We start from the raw sequence: 20,430 nt of genomic DNA on the forward strand, positions 1-20,430 counted from the left end.
GTTTTTTCCTTCGGAAAACCTGGTTAAAAATAATCGTTGGTACTTGAATTCGTGGTTCAGCGGAACAACGAAATCCACGAAAATTCGTACCACACGAAATTTAATGGTTTTACAGTATATAACTTAAGACATGTGTTGGATGCATGGCACGTTTTCTCTTGATGTTTTCTTGTGTCTGAATGCAAAATTCATATTGTATGTGTATATTATCTGCAATCGTGAAATAAACTGTGTGAACAAAATACCCTGGAAATAATTGCAAACATAGAGAAGGGCAATAACTTTATATTTTTTAAAGCAAGTCATCTTATGCACTACCATATAATAATCTATAGGCTACTCTGGGATGACACTTTCTGTTTTAAAGCCACACACCTTGAAATGATAGTAAATTTAAGTATAAATATGAAAAATATTTTATCTATGCCAATTAGAATATATCTGGATTACAAGGTAGAAATCCGTCTTTGTTGCGCTTTAAAACTTAAAATAATTGTGTTTGTCGAAATGGACATATACGTTTAGAAATCCTACTTTCGTTTTTAAAAGCCGTATCGTTTGAAAAATAATTAATTACTTGCTAACTAGGCTATAGATTTAATTTTATCTATGCCAATTAGAATATATCTGATGGTTACACGGTAGAAATCCGTCTTTTTTGCGCTTTAAAACTTAAAAATAATCATGTTTGTCGAAAATGACGTAAACATATAGAAATCCTACTTTTGGTTCTAAAAGCGGTACCGTTCTTAAAAATAATACATAAATTACTTGCTAACTAGGCTATAGATTTAACGACAATTTTGCACACTTTCAAATTGCATCTATATGTATTGATTAACATGTATTTCATTTCAAAGTGTGTGGCTTTAATGGTATTTTTGGTTAATGAAGTCTCTTCTAAGCGAAAATCCAGTTTAGGCAGAAAGTGTCGTTCCTGGTTAGCCTGCCTGCACAGGCTTATCTGGGACGTCACTTTACGCAAATATGTTCAGCCTCTTTTTCTCAGAGTGAGGCACAATTATTTCACATACCTTCGCCTTTTCTGAAGAGTTTTTCATTCTTTTGTTTCATCTGTAGAATGCCTTCTCTATCAAAGTGACTACCATTTTGCTGTGCCAGATGGGCAAGTTCTTTGCTGTTAAACCTCATTTTTGTATCAAAAGGGATGCTAAAAATGGTTAGAAGAGTGCAATAATGACATAGCTGAACATAGAACTTAACAAAAAGTTTATTTAGACTTGTACATATACATGAATATATACATGATCATCATCTTAATTACATACAAAGTTTTAATAAATGCGTTTAAATGTTCCTGTATTTCAAGTAATACAATTTAATCATACAAAAAACTAAGTTATTAAAACAAAAGCTGCGCTTGTGAAACACCATGCCCCCTACTGGGTTTTGAAGTCCCACAGCAGCTATTTCAGAGAAAACAAGGTCCATAACTTAGCCAAGACCGTAGCATCAGTTCTCTGCGTTAGGACCGCGCGATACTTTCGTACAAATTCATTCCTTATTTAATTTTATTTTTAAAATCATTTTTTCTATCTTATACAGAATTCTATTCCCCTAAGCAAGATGTAATTTTTAAAACTGAACTCCAAATATAAACGCTATAAATCTGTATAAAGTGAGAACATGTCAACCGTAAATCTAGATTCTAAAACAGTGTGATATTTGCAACAGTTAAAGTTATAACTCGCCGGGCTGCCCAAATCAGAAGAAAAACTTAATATATATTTATAGTGTTTTTCCCAGGCCATTTTAGCGTGGCGAAAAGCCACACCGCCCTACCAGATCGCCACTCTGCCCTTTTCAAAGGCAAATTTCGCCACGCGCCCTTATTGATAACATCTTTATTGCCTTACGACCTAACTTGGTCCGCAAAATCAGCTTCCTTTATTGTCTGTGACGCTCCGACTGTGCTTGATTTACTCGAGAGACGTCAACGTCTAATCGACTATATTAATCAAGTAGATTTAATCTATAACAGCGCTCGATTTATAGGTAGTCATACTGACTGCTCCAAAGCATATGCGAGGGAGTATAAAACAGGCTCAATAAGAATGAAGTAATCTTTATACGCATCCCATAAGAAACATGTTCTTAGATCGATGCAAACACAAATTTCTGCGTTCGATAGGGATTCATGTTAAAATTATCATAAGTATTCACGTACAGTCGACAAAAACATGTTCGTGTTTAATCTTATGTTCAGTGTAAATGCACAATTTAATATTAATTATGTATTAACCTATGGCAATTAACTTACACACCTTTACCATAGTAGATAAACCAAATATACGGACTATCTAGCTAGAGAATTGAAAGGTGTGAAAATTGCGGCTGTGTATTATAATGTGTGTCAATTCATGTATATGTCTTTCCTGCCAACACATGATGGGCTTCAAAAAACTGACTTTTTTCTAAAAAAAAAAATACTGGTTCTTCAGCTGGCGACATGAAAGGTGTGAAGAGGGGGTGGTGTATTAAAATGCGTGTCAAATGTAACTTACCTGCCCAAGTCTATAGGGCTTCAATATACGAACCCTTTTATAAAATACCCCATTATGTCATTTCAGATCGCCCTGCACCGAAAGATTTCTTTTTAATCGAACTTTAATCACATCTCTACGTCTGTAAAGAAGTGTTGATCAGTGCATTTTGGAATACATAAATATATAAAAGACTCGTGTTTAATTTGGACAATTTATTATTTAATTGTAAAGGCGTGTTGCTAATATTTGTTAAAGACTGAAAATGCCGTCGTGTAAACGGAGATTGGCGCAAATGGAGAAGGAAAATGTGAAAGTGGCTTAAAAGGCACCACGCCTATGTCTGCCCTTTTTTTCATAAACCGCGTGTTAAAATGCCCTTTTTGAATTTCTGCAACATGCCCCTTTGCCCTTCTGGGAAAAACACTAATTTATATATCTGAAAACTATGTAACGTAGACTTTCTTAATGATATATAATTTGTCAAAATTGGCCGAGAAATGAAAGTATAATTTTAAAAAATGACGTGAGTGTGTACATCAAAATTTATAACCTAGGCGCTTCGATGTACCAGTGTTTTAATTCACCATTTTGGGACTGGGGCAGGGTCCTTTTGGATTGGGAAAATTCGCAGTGTTTTGACTAAAATTGGGAAATTAGTGTTGCTATTGTTTGCTAACAAATGCTTCAAAATTGAGGTTACAAGTGTGTCCAGTATTATATTTACTAAGGTTAATCTTATGTGGAAGAGAGATGAACAAAATATTGGTCTTAAAAAAAAAAAAAAAAAAAATCCATTGAGAATTTGCAGCTCCCATTTGGGAAATATAAATACTTTTTACCATTGGGAATGGGTCCGGTTACCAGACCCGATTTTGAATGAAAAAACCCACTGTGTACGCTAATCGATAGCCACTGGTAGCGTTACAAAGTATCGACAAGCTATTTGCCAATACGGTCCCGTTTCATATCCGTCTCATCTAGAGTCCCTGAGCTGAATGAGCCTGAAATTGGGGCCGAATGAGCCTTAAATTGGGGCCGAATGAGCCTTAAATTGGGGCCGAAAGAGCCTGAAAAAACTGGGGCCAAAAGAGCTTAGTGCAGAATGAGCAAACTCCCGAATTTACTTAATGCTTTAGTTGAAGCGAATAACAAAGTTCGCAAAGATGTTGCCTAAAATGAATATTTCATGACGTCTGGAAAATACTACAATCCAGAAAATACTTGCTAGCTACTAGTATAAACTAGGCATGTAGGAGTATGAGTAGCCTTATGACTATGAGTAATGTCGGTAAGCTTACATAAAAAACGTTAATCTGTTGTTTTTAAAGCTGATCCATTGATCGTCCATATATTGCAACTTATCCACTGAATGCATCAATGGCATACTCACTCAAATAATAACAGCTGGTACGGTGTGTAACGTTCAAACAATAGTTAACAAGGATATAACAATTCAATATTTCTTTTCCTGTTTGATGCAACCATTTTTACACTCTAGATCAGCAGACGATTTATTGCACTTAATCTTCGGTTACCGGAAATACCGGAATCTACCAAAATCTACCGGATATACCGGAAACTAGCCAAACACTACCGGATCCTACCGGAATGTAGCCAAAATCTTCCATTACACGTTATATTTTGTAAATGTAATGATAATTATCATCAAATTGGCCACAAATAATGAAATTCTATAAAATATAGATTACCCTACAAAATCATCACAAGACATTGACGCCCTCGTTACGGTAGGATATTACACAACACTATTGGATATGTACTGTTTTAAAAATGCAAACGGCCGCGGACAACTGCTTGTACAGTAGGTATTGAACACGGACTCTAGATGAGACGGATATGAAACGGGACCGTATCGGCAAATAGCTTGTCGATACTTTGTTACGTAACCAGTAGCTATCGATTAGCGTATATCGAAGCGCCGAGGTTATACATTTTGATGTACCCACTCACGTCTTAATTTTAATTATACTTTCATTTCTCGGTCGATTTTGACAAATTATATATCATTAGAAAGCTTACGTTACGTAGTTTTCAGATATATAAATATATATTATGTTTTTCTTCTGATTTGGGCAGCCCGGCGAGTTAAAGACAACTAAAATCAAGAATGATTATAGAACAGAACAGAACAGACAGTTTATTAAGACTTATACAAATGTACATCGTCTAAATACACAAAATATAATACAAAATATTGTCACGTGTCTATATATTACAACGTATGAGTTATAACAATATACAAAATGTAATATAACAATTTGAGACAAAGTATATTTAACAAAAAAGAACGACTTCACATTACCGTAGCTAAATATATATCGTTTTACTAGCAGTAAGGAACTACTTTAGTTTTCGCTGGCAATATTATTTGTGATAGAATATCTTACGGCTAGAGCTTCCTTCATATAGTTACACAAATTTATAATTTCAATTTTACAAGTTGAGTTCAATAAAGTATGGAACTTAAAAACTGATGGATTCACATAGTTAACAATTTTTAAATAGTTTTTTCTTAATTGCTGGAAACATGGACATTTACATATAAGTGGAATTCATCCTCTATGTCCCTTTGATCACAACATTGACAATATCTTTCATTACGGGGAATATTATAACGTGCGTATCGTCCAGTTTGAATTCTCAAAGGGTGGACAGAAGCCCTTAGTTTAACAAAGTATGCACGCAAACTTTTTGGCAGTAAATCTAAGTAAGTTTCGTATTCAAGAGTTGTTTTGAATATTCTATACATATCTAAAACAGAACTATCGTTCATATTGCCAAACCATTCTTGTTTAAAAGCATCTACAATTCTACATTTTAATTCACAGAAAAACGACTTTGCATTAATCATATTTGCATTTTCGAATATATATGAAAATCCATAATCATTTAATAACTTTTTCACATTCGAAACCCAATTTTTATACCCTTTATCACAATCATTTATCTCCTGGTTATACACAGTTTTTATGATAACATTTTCACTATTAACAACTTTAAGCCAATATTTTACAATACGAACATGTCTTTTTACATACTGTGGGTGTCTACCTAATTCCCCATACACCGTTGCATTACATGTATTGCTTTTAACATTTAACAACCTTTTAGAAAATTTTAAGTGGATGCGTTCAATATCTTTGAATTTATTAAAACCCCATATCTCCGATGCATAATTTAAAATAGAGCCAACAAAGGCATCAAACAATTGACACAATATTATAAAGCAAAGTATTCATAGCATTAAGAGCTTTATCTACAAACTGCTCCTGGTTTAATATAAAACTACCAGTATAATTAATAACAGTACCCAAATAGTTAAAATTATCGACGACTTCTATAGTTTCCCCATTATATGTCCATATCTCATCTCGGCGAATTCTACCCCTTTTCCGAAAAACCATTATTTTTGTTTTGCTAGTATTAACATTAAGTCCCCATGAGTTACAATAAAGGTAAAGGTTGTCTAAATGAGATTGTATTTCTTCGGGTGATTTACCCAAAATCGCCATATCGTCTGCAAACAACAGTAAAATTAAAATTATATCTTTTATATTTAAACCAGAATGGACACTATCTTGTAAAAAAAGTTCTAAGTCCTCGACAAACAATGAAAATAGAATAGGAGAAATTACCTCCCCTTGCCGTAAACCAACAGCGTAGCTAAAGTATTCAGAGTATGTCGAGCATGCTTTTACACATGATTTTACATTTTCATATATATTTTTTATTATTCGTAATATTTTGCCTTGTATACCGGATTTGTACATTTTTAGCCATAATGCATTGCGATTTATGCTATCAAAAATTTAAGCATATCAACGTAAACAACATATAGACGCTTATTTTCATTTAAAAAATGTTGTACAACTGATATAAGAATATATATGGCATCAACGGTTGAACAACCTTTTCTAAATCCGAATTGTGCATCCGAAATTTTAGCATTATTTTCGCAAAATAATTCGATGCGCTTGTTTAAAATAGTTGTAAATAGCTTAGAAAAACTGCTAACAAGGGTTATTCCTCTATAATTATTCACATCGTCCTCAGGGCCTTCTTTATGCAATGGTTTAATTTGTTATACCTAGTTACGTGACAGAAAAAATGTATATACTTTACTGTCCACTTTTCAGGAAAATAACCCGAGGTTAAAATACTATTAAAAACATCACACAAATCGTCTCAATGCCTGGCTAAGCCTTTATTTGTCAGTCAGTATTCCGCTGAAACATGACTGGCATGTATGTGCCCCGACCCGGGATCGAACCCGGGACCTCTGGATTGCAACGCAAGCACCTTATCCATTGAGCTACGGAGGCACACATGACTGGATAAGATATCAATGAACTCATTAAAGTATTCGTTTAAAATACAGTCACCACCAGACGCTTTATTACGCTTCAAGTGTTTACATGCATTTAATACCTCATTTACCGTTATTGATTGGTCTAATTCTGGAAAGTACAATTTTCAATGTCAAAGTCATTGTTCGAACAAAAAAATTCTGCCTGTGCATTATGGTTGTCCGAATAAGTATTGCTTAAATTTTCAAAATACTTTTTAAATACATCTTATGGAATTTTATTGCAATTACTTTTATTTTTTTATTTGAAAATTTTCCAAAAATCTTTCGGCTTTTTACTTTTCAAACTTTGAATTTCTGCCATTTTACGCTAATATACAATATTTTTCTTTTTCATAATTAATTTCTTATAAACACTTTTCTTTTCGCACAGCACTTTTCTATTTAAATCGGTCATGTTAAGGTTAAAATATTTTAAAGCGTCATGACAGTGATTTCGTGCAGTAATACATTCGTTGTCAAACCAATCTGCATGCTTTAAACTACTGTCAGTATTGAATGAAGGTTTATTACTGCACTTGTACGATTTTGAGAATAGCTCATCCGCTTCACTGCGAATTGTGGCTGTAAATTTATCTAAGATGGAGTTAATTGACAATTGGCTCGAATTATCAATACTTCTAACAATATCATTACAAATAGGAAGTTTCGAAATAATTCTTGAGCGAAATTCAACTCTACGCGAACTGTCCCATTTATATTTGACATCGGTGAATGTCTCGTAACTAGGTAGACAATTATTACCAGACAGACAGACAGACAGTTTATTCCGACTTACACACAAGTACATCGTCTTCATACTAAAGTATATACATTTTTTCTGTCACGTAACTAGGTATAACAACACAATATTAAATAACATAAAATACACATTTACGAGTACAAATACTTATAAACTATCAAGGCGGTAATAAAATGCATTGAACAGTATTATTTAAAATCGTATTTCTAATTACAAAGAGCTTCTTTGCCAAACAATGAAAAGTGCAACGGAGCATGATCACTCCGCTCGTTAAATTCGCCAACAGTAAATTGTGCTAACAATGGAAAGTTGCATTCATTGGTCAATAAGTAGTCAATGACAGATGAACTGTTACTTGAAAAGAATGTTTGTTTACAACTATCACCTATTCTTCCATTGACAATACGTAAAGTGGTTGATTTACATAAATCGAGCAATTTAATCCCATGATTATTGTGTATTGTATCAATAGAGGCCCTAACTGAGGAGTGATCTGGTATATAGTCAAAATCGTCAAGTACAATATTAATTGAGTCTTATACAATAAAATCACATTTATTACTGGTTCTACTATTCAGATCTCCTGTAACAAAGACACTACCAAGTTCAGAATAATATGAAACATCATTTTCTAAAAGATCAAAAAGATCCACGTTAATGGTATTATAAACTGGAGAATCTTCTCCCCATACATAGCTTCCAGATATATACATATCATTAGCAGTATTAAAAAATCATGTTTAAGTTTTAACCAAATAATAGTGTCGTGATGGTTACGAACAATTTCGATGCCATCTTTCAGATGGTCTTTAAAATAGATAACAATTCCACCGCTGCATCGCCGTGCATTCCTGTGTTGAAATTTTCTAAAAAAGTTAAAAGATTGATAGCCATTGATTGTAATGGTACTAGAAGCTTTGGTCCATGATTCAAATAAGAAACATATATCAAAAGAACATATAATATTTGCAAACTCAGCACTAGATTTTTTACATTCACTCAGTCCATGTACATTCCATGATAGTATGGATATCTCACTGCCTTCGTGCCCCTACGCTCGCACCGCGTTTCCGTCGATGTAAAGAGTATCGAATACCAGGTACGCAAGCTTACCCTGTCGCCTTGCCTCCTTCATCTTAGGCACTAATTTACGCCGTTTTTCGATGACGTCCTGTGGAAATTGTCCGAAAACACGGTGCACAGTCCCATCTAACTTATAACAAACATTTAATGGAGTAAAAACAATCTACCTTTGTCAAACTGAACATGATCTGTTACTCTTTACCACTAGCAATAATGCCCTCCGATTCAGATGCAATCGATGAAATAAGCATGATGAAACAAATGAAATAATTACCATGCACTCTTTCGTATCCGTGCTTGGAAATCAAACGACCCCGAAAACGAGACATTGTCATGTAAGTTTTTGGGCACTCTGTACACTGGTAGGCACCCACTGATTCGATTGCTTTTGTCACGTTTACTGTCTTACACGGTTTAACATTCTCAGAATCATCACTGTTACATGTGTAATCACCTAACAATTCGTCTAAATCTAAGTCGTCATCATCCCAGTGAAAAAAATCCGATTTTGAATAGATGGACATGATGCACTGATGTCAAAATACGAAATGATCTGCGTAACACCGACCGTGATTTTCAAGAATCTCTAAATAAGTTTAATTAATTGATAATTTAAGGTACATCACCGTTCATATCATTATACGTAATAACCTCTTTGATAATAAACAACAAACGAATGTTTTTCAAACCCATTTTGTTTGAAGTGTACAAAGCCGAAAATATCAAGAGGGTCCGCTATATACGAGGTCTCATATAAAATTATCACCCTTTCAGTGTTTTAAACAAGAGCTGAAATCGTTAATTTATTAAGCTTCATTAATAGTAAGATTTATTGGTATGTTTCGTGAACAATATATTCGATAAAAATATAATAATCCTGGCAACGGAAATTTAATGGTCGGTATCTAAACAAAAGCATAATCGCCAAGACCGCAGCATCAGTTCGGAGCGTTATGACCGCGAGCTACTTTCGTACAAAGTCATTCCTTATTTACTTTCATTTTCAAACCCATTTTTTCTATCGCATACAGAATTCTATTCTCCTAAGCAAGATGTAGTTTTAAAAACTGAACTCCTAGTATAAACGTTACAAATCTGTATAAAGTACGACCATGTTTAGCGTAAATATAGATTCTAAAACGGTATTATATTTGCAAAAGTTAAAGTTATAACTCGCCGGGCTGCCCAAATTAGAAGTAAAACTTCATATATATTTATATATCTGAAAACTACGAAATGTAGGCTTTCTTATGATATATAATTTGTCAAAATCGGCCGAGATATAAAAGTAAACTTAGAAAAAAGACGTTATATAGTGGGTACATCAAAATGTATACATGTAACATCGGCGCTTCGACGTACGCTAATAGATTACGTAACTGGTTACGTAACAAAGTATCGAGACAAGGTTAAACGCGCGTGGGTAAAACATAAAATGTGTATTTCTCGTGTTAAACTCGCTATACATCCATAAATAACAACGGAAATATACTAAAAATTATATTTTTTGAAAGAGGAATTAATAAGCAACAAGATAACGTATACACCAATACAATCGGATGATTAGTTTTTGCATAAATTTGAATTGACTACAGCAAAGACCTATAGGTCTTTGACTACAGTAAGAGTCAAATACTCGTTTCAACTCCTGTCAATATACGCTCCGTGGTATTGAATAATAACGTTGATACACTATTTGCATACTGGAGTGTGCATAATGCGCATATAAACAAAGTAATTACGAACGTTGACACGCTTCGTAATTCCATTGTGTTATTCAAAGCGAAAATGTTGTTAAACATTTGTACAATTATATAGCGTTCATAACATTTGAGGCCTTTAATATTGAATATAATGTGCTTTAACAGCAAAGTTGATGTTTGGGTATGCGGATTCTTTTATATAAACTAATTAAAAAGATAGCAAATGCATTTATAATAATATAGAAATAACATGTGAAGATGCAGTGAAATTACTTGGTGTAAATCTAGATTTTATGTTAAATTTCAATTCTAATGTATCAAGTATTTGAAAGAAAGCTTCTAGACAGCTGAATGTATTGAAACGGATTGGTAGACATCTGAATAGATTAAGCAGACTCACTTTACATTACTCTTTTGTTATGTCAAACTTTAACTATTGTACTCTGACTTGGCACTTTACCAATGAATCTAATACTAAAAAGATAGAGAAAATACAGGAAAGAGCTCTGAGATTCATATATGATGATTTCTGTAGCAGCTATGATGAATTACTTGAAAAATCTGGTTCTATCTCACTGAAAGTTAGAAGGTTAAGATCTATTGCCTTAGAAACATACACAATTCTTAATAAAATGTCCCCAGAGTATCTACATGATTTACTGCATCTAAAAAAAAATTAATTATAATTTTAGGCACTCGAGATCTAATACTGTTGAGATACCCCTACCAAGAACAGAAAGATATGGTAAGAAATCTTTTAGGTATGCTTCTGCCAAACTATGGAATGACCTTCCGGAAAACTTCAGAAAAGCATCCTCTTTTAACCATTTCCGATCTCTTGTAAATACTTGGCATGGAGAAAACTGCTCTTGTTCCTCGTTCGATGTCACATAATTGTCTTTTCAATAGCCTTGGTATCGATATACCTGCATTTCTGTCATTTCGTTATTTTGCCATGTTATGTTGCCAGTTTTCCTATTTTATTTTGTTCTCTGTTGCTCTAGTTTATAGTTCATAGATAGATTAGCAAAGTCTAGAACGATTAGTTGCATGCTCATATTAGCTTTATTAGTCTGCAATGCTTTAAATGCTTTTCATGTGCTTGATTATACGTGCTAAATACTAGTCTTAATCATATGCGCTTAGTCATACTTGCACTAGTCTGTCTATTATGAATGTCCGGTTTTAACAATGTACTATCCTTGCTTAAAGTGCATAAATTTAAGTATATGTATACTCTGTCATGTGAGGTACCTGCTGCTTAGGTCCTCACAATCTAATTTGAGGGGACAGTCGATCTCTTACTATTTTTTTTTCTTGTCGCACTGTTGTGTCCATATTCGTCTTTCAGTGTTTTTACTCTCTTTTATGGCGGTTTTTAGAAATTTAGTCAAGATCAGCAGCTACATCACAAGTTTTAACTCTGAAATACTCGTATAATGTTTGTAGGTCAGGTTTTATATGTTTAATGTATCTATATCCTACCTAGTACCTTACCTCTTTGATGTACTACAATAGCATTATATTAACATACATATATATAATAGTGTATGTGATAATACATGCATTATTTAGTTTGTTTGTCTTAACATTATCTTAACAGTGATCTTAACATGCTTTTTGTGTATGAATTTATATGTACTTGTAAGTCGGTTTAAAAAGCTCATTAGAGCTTATGTTACCTGTTTGTGTATCCGACTTTGTAAATAAAATTTACTTGACTTGATTTATATATTGTGATGTTGTGATGTGAGCTTACGAGTAGACAAAAATATATACATTTACAATATCTCCACGAGTGGCGCAGCCACGAGTGAAAATATGTATTTTTATGATCACGATATCGATATTTTTCACTGTTATTTTTCACTGTTTAAAGGGATCTTTTCACGGTTTGGTAAATTGACAAAATTGAAAAAAGTTGTTTCAGATTCGCACATTTTCGTTTTAGTGTAGATATTTGTGAGGAAAGAGTAATACTGAACATTTACCATGGTCTAATAAAGCCATTATATGCATCTTTTGACGATTTTAAAACCTAAAAATTATAAAGCGTTGCAACGCGAAACGATTGAATAATTTGGAGAGTTCTGTTTTTGTCGTTAAATTTTGTGAAACTACGAAGATTGCTTATATAAGGTATAAAATACGTCAAGTATGTGTACTCGGCGGAATAGCTCAGTAGGCTAAAGCGTTTTTACTTCAGGACTCTGGCAGGACTCCAGGGGTTACTGGTTCGAAACCTGCTCCGGGCAATGTTCTTTTCCTTTTTTTAATTTTATTCTTGATTTTTTACTGGAGCTTTTACGATCCAATGTTTACATTTATCAATATAAAGCATTTAATGAATAAGTTAAAAAATGCCAAAATCTGTGAAAAGGCCCCTTTAAAACAGTGAAATACCAGATTTATTTCACTGATATTTCTCTATAAACTACCGGAAAGCATAAAATAATGTGTACATAATAACAGTTATATATTTTATAATTTTTCAAAGATTAAAGATGTCTATTTTGTCATATAAACATGAATAAAAATTAATACATTAATGCTAGGTAAGTATACAATCGAAGCGTGAGACTTCGTATAATAACGGAAGACATCATTGTATTACCGGTAATTGAGAACATGTTTATGGCGCGCCTGTTGAAGTGTAACATATCCTGGAAATATCATTTTGACAATGCACAAACTATAGTTAATGTAACATTTTCACACCTGCGAAATACTCTCTACTTAGCGTGCTTATAAGTCATTAAATTACGATTTGGCATCATGGCACGTAGACATTTTATAACGAGGGCGTTCGTCCAAATTGTTGAATAGAACAAGAGGGAGCAGTCTTATGGCCGATGCATAACGAATAACGATAATGAGCATACTATTTAGATTCAAACATTATTAATTGCATTCATTTTTCTATGATATGTTCCTGTTTTGCACGATTGCCGGTAAATTGACAAAGATTAATTGTGTTTATTGTTTAAAGTAAGTGAAACATGAATCATGTCAACAATACATGCTAAGTTTTAATAAATATAACGCAATGTTGCGGCATTTATGTACATACGCATTTTATATGTAAAGTAATTGCCATTGACAATGCACGTGTGCACTTTACACTGATTTTAATGAAACATAGCTTTAATAATTCTAGATTTATTATAATTCAATACCAGAAAAAATCTTTATTATTAAACATAGTGAATTTGATTGTAAATATACCGAAGTCAACATACAATATAGCAGATGCAGGATTTGCATCAAAGATCTATTTTAGATGATTATCAATTATGAAATCGATTTTTCATCGTTTTATATCAAATCAAAATTATGTATTTTGCTATATTACAATGTTGTTGTTTTTAAACTTTCAGAAAAACAGATATTATAAACATTTATAAACACCACCAGAAATAAACAGTTATCTAGTATTTTGTATATGAATTTTGCTGAAACGAGGGAAAATAGTAAGATTGCTCATTTGATTAATACTTTAATAGTAGATTAAGAGACAACATTTACGTTTGAAAGGGCTTTGCAAATAAAGTTTACATTAAACATTTGATCTTACCCAGGATTTTTCACCAGTGTCATAATCTGGGCAGAATTTGTAGAGGAACACATAACGATGTTACAAACCAAATATTAAATCTTAATTTTACGGAAGCTTGTCTATATAATGTTCAGTATGGATGTGTGTTGTGCGTGCATACGCTCGCGTGTGTAGATTTTGAGTGTGTGTGTTTCAGAGTTTATTTAAGGGTCCTACTGGCCTCTTCACGAGGTTATGGTAGCCCGACCTGCCCCTGTGACCTCTCAGGGGAAAAAGATTAATTTAGAGCCAAAGTAGTTCAAATTTACCCCGGCTTCCCGGGTATTCGCCAAATGATTTTAATTTTGAGTTCCGCCATGGGTCTTTAATTATCCGGTATGAAGCACCTACTTCACGGCACCTCGACATAACGTTTGACCCAAGAGAGGACTAGTGTATAAAGTTATCAAACACATACGCATTATACAATCAGCACATTAGCACTAGACATCGAATTCCGGATGAAACACGATTATCACGATTGAACTCAATATCAGAAAAGTTGGGATAAAACACCACGATTCGATCACTAATACTGGACATGGTTTCAGCCGTGTTGCGGATCATGTAGTCAAGCATTGTTCTTGAGATCTTTACACGTCTTAACAGAACGTGAAATTTCTCGGGAATGCGATGACAACATTGTGAGGGCAAGATTTCATACTTTTTGTGGCGCTTTGTTGCGATGCAATTATGTCTTATATGATAATTTATAAACTGGCCAATCAAAAACATTATTACAAATGTTTGTTGAGAAAATGTGCGATTCTACCTGACTTATCTAGATATAACGCATTTTAAACTATTAGCTGTTTGGTTATCGAAATTTCTTTAATTCACAAAAAAACCGGCTTCAATTCCTACTCCCTACTTCACGTATGGCTGGTGGTGATAATACTGAACGGCTGAGGTTTCCTCTGGTTACTCTGGATCACCCCCACAGCACAATACCATATTCTAATACAAAGTCTTTAAATAAAGAATTATATTCAAAACATATCATAAAATCTGTCGAAACAAAACAAATAAAACGTATATAAATACAATCTTAAAGCCATCATTATCGGGAATATATTCGACCGACCGAGATAAGGACATGCAGACACAAATAGCTAAAGGGAAACGGAGGGACCGAAACAGACAGACGGACGGGCTGACATACAGACAGACACAATGAGATTCGTACGGACAGATACTATAAGTCCAGAAGAGTTCTGGGGCACACTCTGCGTTCTCACATAATGCTGAGTCAGGCACGGAAAACCCTCATGAGCTTGAAATACACACACTTGACTAATTTCAGTTCTAGCATAATGTTCTATATGTATGTATGCTTTTACCTCCGCATTGGAGACATGCGATATCGCATATTTTATATATCCAGACTTTTTAACAGTTTAACAAAATGACAATTTTATAAGAAAACTGTCATAGATTGGAAAAAAATATTATGGATGATATTCAAACAATAATAATACATAATTTTGACTAGCAGTAACACACATTTGTCAAAATTTTATTTTTTAAATGAATAATCATAAATCAAAATTGGAATAAAGCATATGCAACCATTTACTTATAGTTTGGCAAACGCATGTCTTACTGAAAGAGCGTTTAAACTACCATTCAAATAAAAAAACCTGTGTGCTTTAATTAAAGCTTGTTCTCTATTGGTTCTAGTGGTCCGAGGTTGAAACTTAAGGGAAGGCACATTTATTTTTATATCTTTTTTTTTTCCTTTTTTTGTACAAGTTTAAACACCATTTCAAATATGATAATTTAATAAATTCATTTTGTTTTTAAAAATTACGAAATCTGTGAACAAATCCCTTTTTGTGCATGCCAAGAATGATGTCTTTAAAGCCTCAGTCACCACACACTTTCAAATAAATCTACTGCAGAATTGATAAATCATTTTCCTAATATTACAAAAGGGCCATGGTCCCTAAGGAGCTTACCGAGACCCGTAAGAAATAACTACTCTGAGATAGTGGAGTCAAGATTAATAAAGTACTAAACAAAACATAAATATTTAATTTCTAGGCACATTCTTATTTTCAAAATCGACTGAGATTTTATTACAAGAATAATGGCCCTGTATTGCTCCACTGTTTTTTTATGCGAAAAAAGCGTGCAATGCGCATGGGTTGAAATGTACTCAAGCATGTGACTTTCACTTCAATTCCAACACCTTCTCAAGTTTGAGTTTAACATGCAGTATCATATATTGACTTTTCTTGAAATAATTATGTTCATGGAAGTTGTGTTTTTAAAATCAATAAGTATTTTTTCAGTAAAGTGCAACCACACGTTTGTAATATGAAGTCCCCACACTGATCAGACACTTTTCTAACCGTTCAAATGCGCGACTGCACTTTACTGAAAAAATACTTGTTTGTTTAAAAAGATCATGATACCTATAGAAAACTCTTAGGAATGAGCGGGCTCTCCACTTTATCCCATAAAAAAATGGTGAAATATTTGAGGTCCTTAAAAATCACGTGGTATAGGCACCGTGACAAAAGCCATAAAAGGAAAACTGCACTGCCTTCAGGCAGCCATGTTTTTCAACAGAACAGAACCACTCCATACCAATTTGTTATCCTACTGTGAATACATGTATAGGTCTCATTTTGGTGAGTCCACTTGCAGAGAACTCCATATTGTCATCACAATGGTCGAGTGTATCCAAACAGGAAAATCAGGAATGACACTTTCTGACTTTATGGTATATTTCCTGTCTCCTGTTTGCTCAAATCTTGTTAAGGTGGAAAGTGTCATCCCAGATTAGTCTGTGCAAATCAAGAACGAAATCCTATAAGAATACAATCATGAGCAAACTCAGTAAGTTTGCTACCATAAAGTTTAATTTAGACAGGACAAATTAAGTGATTGATGAAACACATTTAAGTTTTATTGAAGAAGAATAGCAATATAAAAATATGATTCCACACAAACATTTTTTGATGATAGAACACAAAATTAAATGAAGAATATGGTATTTATATAAAGATAAGTAAGACAATTGTTTAATAGTTTTTAACAACATAATGCCACAAAGATTACACCTTACATAACAATTCTTCTTTTTGGCAGATATACAAGTCAAGTTATACAAGACATTTCATTGATTTTTAAATATTATTTTTGAAGACCAATAATTTAGTATATTGCCCGGAGCAAATGGGCATTTTTTGTGACGTTGCACACTGAGCTTTAAGTGGTTTGAAAGCGCAGTTCTAAGGTGTTACTTTAATATTTAACATTTAACTATGATTGAAATTTACTTATTTATATGAAGTAGTCTTGAACAAATATTCATTAATAAAAAAATTAACATGCAATAAAAACTCTCGAAATTTCATGAAATAGAAAATAAATGGTTTCACAGTAGTTAAGCTGTTGCCAGTCTGGCCTAGAGCGCTGCACTCAGACAGTGTATCCAGTAGAATGATTGCACATGAGCCTGAGACCACATGCACCAGTGTGACTAGACACTGCCCCTGCTGTGAGCAGCCCCATACATGCCTGTGGACTCAAGCGGTTGCACACCAGCTGACGGCAGCACAACCCAACAACAATGCACTAGTTGCTATCACAGGCAGGTACACTATGTCAAGTACAGTAATTATTCAGTTTGTGAAGGAAATTATAACAATATTGTTTATAAATACTTTTCTTCAGAGGTTAACCCATAATAACAACAAATAAGTTACAAGTTCACACATAAGATAGAACGAATAATAATAATAATCCATACTACCACTTCTTTGCAAGTGTAGAATAAAGCATAGATTAATAGCCTTTTTGCCAGGATTGTAGTGGCAGGCTAGTAGATATGGGACTCCTCTTCACTGAAATGCCCACTCCGGATGCCACCACCCTGTGTCACACTGGCCCTTGCTTTCACGGCATGTTAGCTACGGATTGGGTAAAACGTGGCATTGGAATGCAACTATTTCAAGCAATGTATCAGAATTGAATTTCCTTGTCACAAGTGGCATCACGCACATATGATGTGAAGCGCTTCAAAAACTTTGGATACTCTCTTTTGTAGACTGCTCTAAGAACAGAGGCAGGTGCCCAGCCGCCAGGATTCACTGAAATTCACGGTTAAAAACAATGCATGACCCTTGCTATGGGAATACAGATGCATAATACATGTGCGTAAGTTGTCAACCCAGATTAGCCTGTGTAGTTTGCAGAGGCTTATCAAGGAAGACAATTTCTGCCTAAACTGGATTTTTGTAAAGCAGATACTTCCTTTAAATGAAAAATGCCATAATAGCAGAAAAATGTTGTCCCTGATTAGCCTGTGCAGACTGTTCATGTACACATTGATCACAATAGTTCTCACTAAATATGCCTACAGACAACTTGCCAAGTCCTGAGTTAAAAATACCATGTACATTGTATTTTTTAAAATAGAAATTCAATATTTGAATTTCAAGTACTCAAAGAAACAAGAGGGCCTGAAAGGCCCAAAGTCGCTCACCTGAGATAAAAAGAAATGACCTGTTCTTTGCAGCCCAAGATTTCAATGGAACAAATGTTCTAACCAAGTATCATGAAGAATGAACAACAAATGGCCCCTTGGAGGCCATGTTTTTTTAACAGACCTGAACCATTTTTTAATTCTTCCAAGATATGTCAAAATTTCATGAAGATTGGGTAAATAATGTGTCTTCTAGACTGTTCACATGTTGTCACTATATACATATAAAGAAAACTGCCCCACTCCCTGGCGGCCATGTTTATTTCACTGATCACGACCATTTTCAAACTCAACCGAGACATCCACATAACTAATGTTTTGACAAAATTTCATGATGATTAGGCAATACATGTGACTTCTAGAGTGTTCACAAGCTTTTTTACTATATAAATATAAGGAAAAAGACCCCCCCCTGCCAGCCATGTTTTTTTACCGATCCAAACCATTATCGAACTCAACTGTCCTATCCAGGTGTGGTAGTGCGGTCTCCTTCGCTTACGCATATGAACCGGTCACAGGACGATTTCAAGTTATGTAACTTTGTAAGCACTTATGTTATGCGGAAATATTTATTTGACAAACTCTTATTTCCGGTCAGGATGAATATACTGACTGGTTGTAATTCAATTAACTAAAGGCGTTAAGTCAGGGACGCCTAAATACACTCAAAGAATTTATTTATAAATGAAAACCAAGGCAGCTTTAACAAAAATAACTAATTTGTATTCCAAGAACTCGGAAAATGAAGAACGATGACAGAAAATTTAGAACAGGTACAAGCCAAGTCTAAAGAATCTTAGTATCTTTACAAAAATGAACAACATACAGCAAATACCTTAATGAATGTAAAAAGAAGTTCAAAATCTGTCAAAAAACTGATATAAATATAAGTTACTGTTAGTCTAGAAAGTGCTTCAAAAATCTAGTTTACAAAATAGGTCTAATTTAATCTAAAGAACAATATTTATGGAGATTAGGAAACTTCAGTGAATCAGATGTAAAAACAAGAGCACCGCCTTGCGGGTGCAGACCGCTCATCTATTTTCTTTTTAAAGGTGAAGGGACTCTCATTTTCAATCACAAAGGAGGGAGGGGTGGAGTGAAGAGGGGTGCATTGTGTGGGGGTGTAGAAATTTATTACATTATGTTCCAAAAATGCAAAAAAAAGGAAAAAAAAAATTTGGGGGGTGGGGGGGGGGGGTGGGGGGGGGGGTGGTGGGGGGTGGTGGGGGGGTGGGGGGGGATTCTTGGGTGCGATGGTTGGAGGGTATTTCAAACATAAAATAATAAAAATAAATATTTGTGTTTTTTAACCGTTTCAAAAAAAAAAATTGGGGGGGGGGTCCAGGTGGGGGGGGGGGTATAGTGTGAGGGTTTGGTGGTAATTTGTGAGATGATCTTAAAAAAAAAAAAAAAAAAAAAAAAAATTATGGGGGGGGGGGGATTTGGGTGGGGGATTTTGGGAGGGGGGTGGGGGGGGGGATTCTTGGGTGCGATGGTTGGACGGTATTTCAAACATAAAATAATCAAAATAAATAGTTTTGTTTTTTAACCGTTTAAAAAAAAAATTGGGGGAGGGGGTGGGGTAGGGGGGGGGGGGGGGTATAGTGTGAGGGTGTGGTGGTCATTTGTGAGATGATCTTAAAAAAAAAAAAAAAAAAAAAAAAAAAAAAAATAGGGGGGGGGGATTCGAGGGTGGGGGGAAGGGGGGGGGGCGGGGGATGGTTTGGGTGGAGTCTATTGTGGTATGTCAGGTAAGAGTAGTTTTGTCAAAGTATCAATCAAATCTAATCATAAATAAAGAAGTTATGGCAATTTTAGCAAAATTTAATAATTTGACCTTGAGAGTCAAGGTCATTCAAAGGTCAAGGTAAAATTCAACTTGCCAGGTACAGTAACCTCATGATAGCATGAAAGT

At 34.2% G+C, this 20,430-nt stretch overlaps 2 protein-coding genes across 3 annotated transcripts in view; both read right to left on the reverse strand.

The window, feature by feature from the left end:
• Positions 1–3,905, reverse strand: part of LOC127878185 (inositol polyphosphate-4-phosphatase type I A-like) — a 42,288-nt gene extending 38,383 nt beyond the window's left edge. Inside the window, 2 exon segments of the mRNA XM_052424675.1 lie at positions 1,035–1,171; positions 3,806–3,905. Of these exon segments, the coding sequence (XP_052280635.1) occupies positions 1,035–1,171; positions 3,806–3,891 (223 nt within the window). The 5' untranslated portion in view covers positions 3,892–3,905.
• A 13,013-nt stretch (positions 3,906–16,918) lies between these two features.
• Positions 16,919–20,430, reverse strand: part of LOC127878176 (ceramide transfer protein-like) — a 61,069-nt gene continuing 57,557 nt past the window's right edge. For both annotated transcript variants that reach the window (XM_052424649.1, XM_052424648.1), the window contains exon 13: positions 16,919–18,117. In XM_052424649.1, coding sequence (XP_052280609.1) covers positions 17,990–18,117 — 128 coding nt within the window. In that variant the 3' untranslated portion in view covers positions 16,919–17,989. The remainder of the gene's footprint in view (positions 18,118–20,430) is intronic.

This window comes from Dreissena polymorpha, chromosome 4, assembly GCF_020536995.1.
Source record: "Dreissena polymorpha isolate Duluth1 chromosome 4, UMN_Dpol_1.0, whole genome shotgun sequence".
NCBI classification, from domain to species: domain Eukaryota; kingdom Metazoa; phylum Mollusca; class Bivalvia; order Myida; family Dreissenidae; genus Dreissena; species Dreissena polymorpha.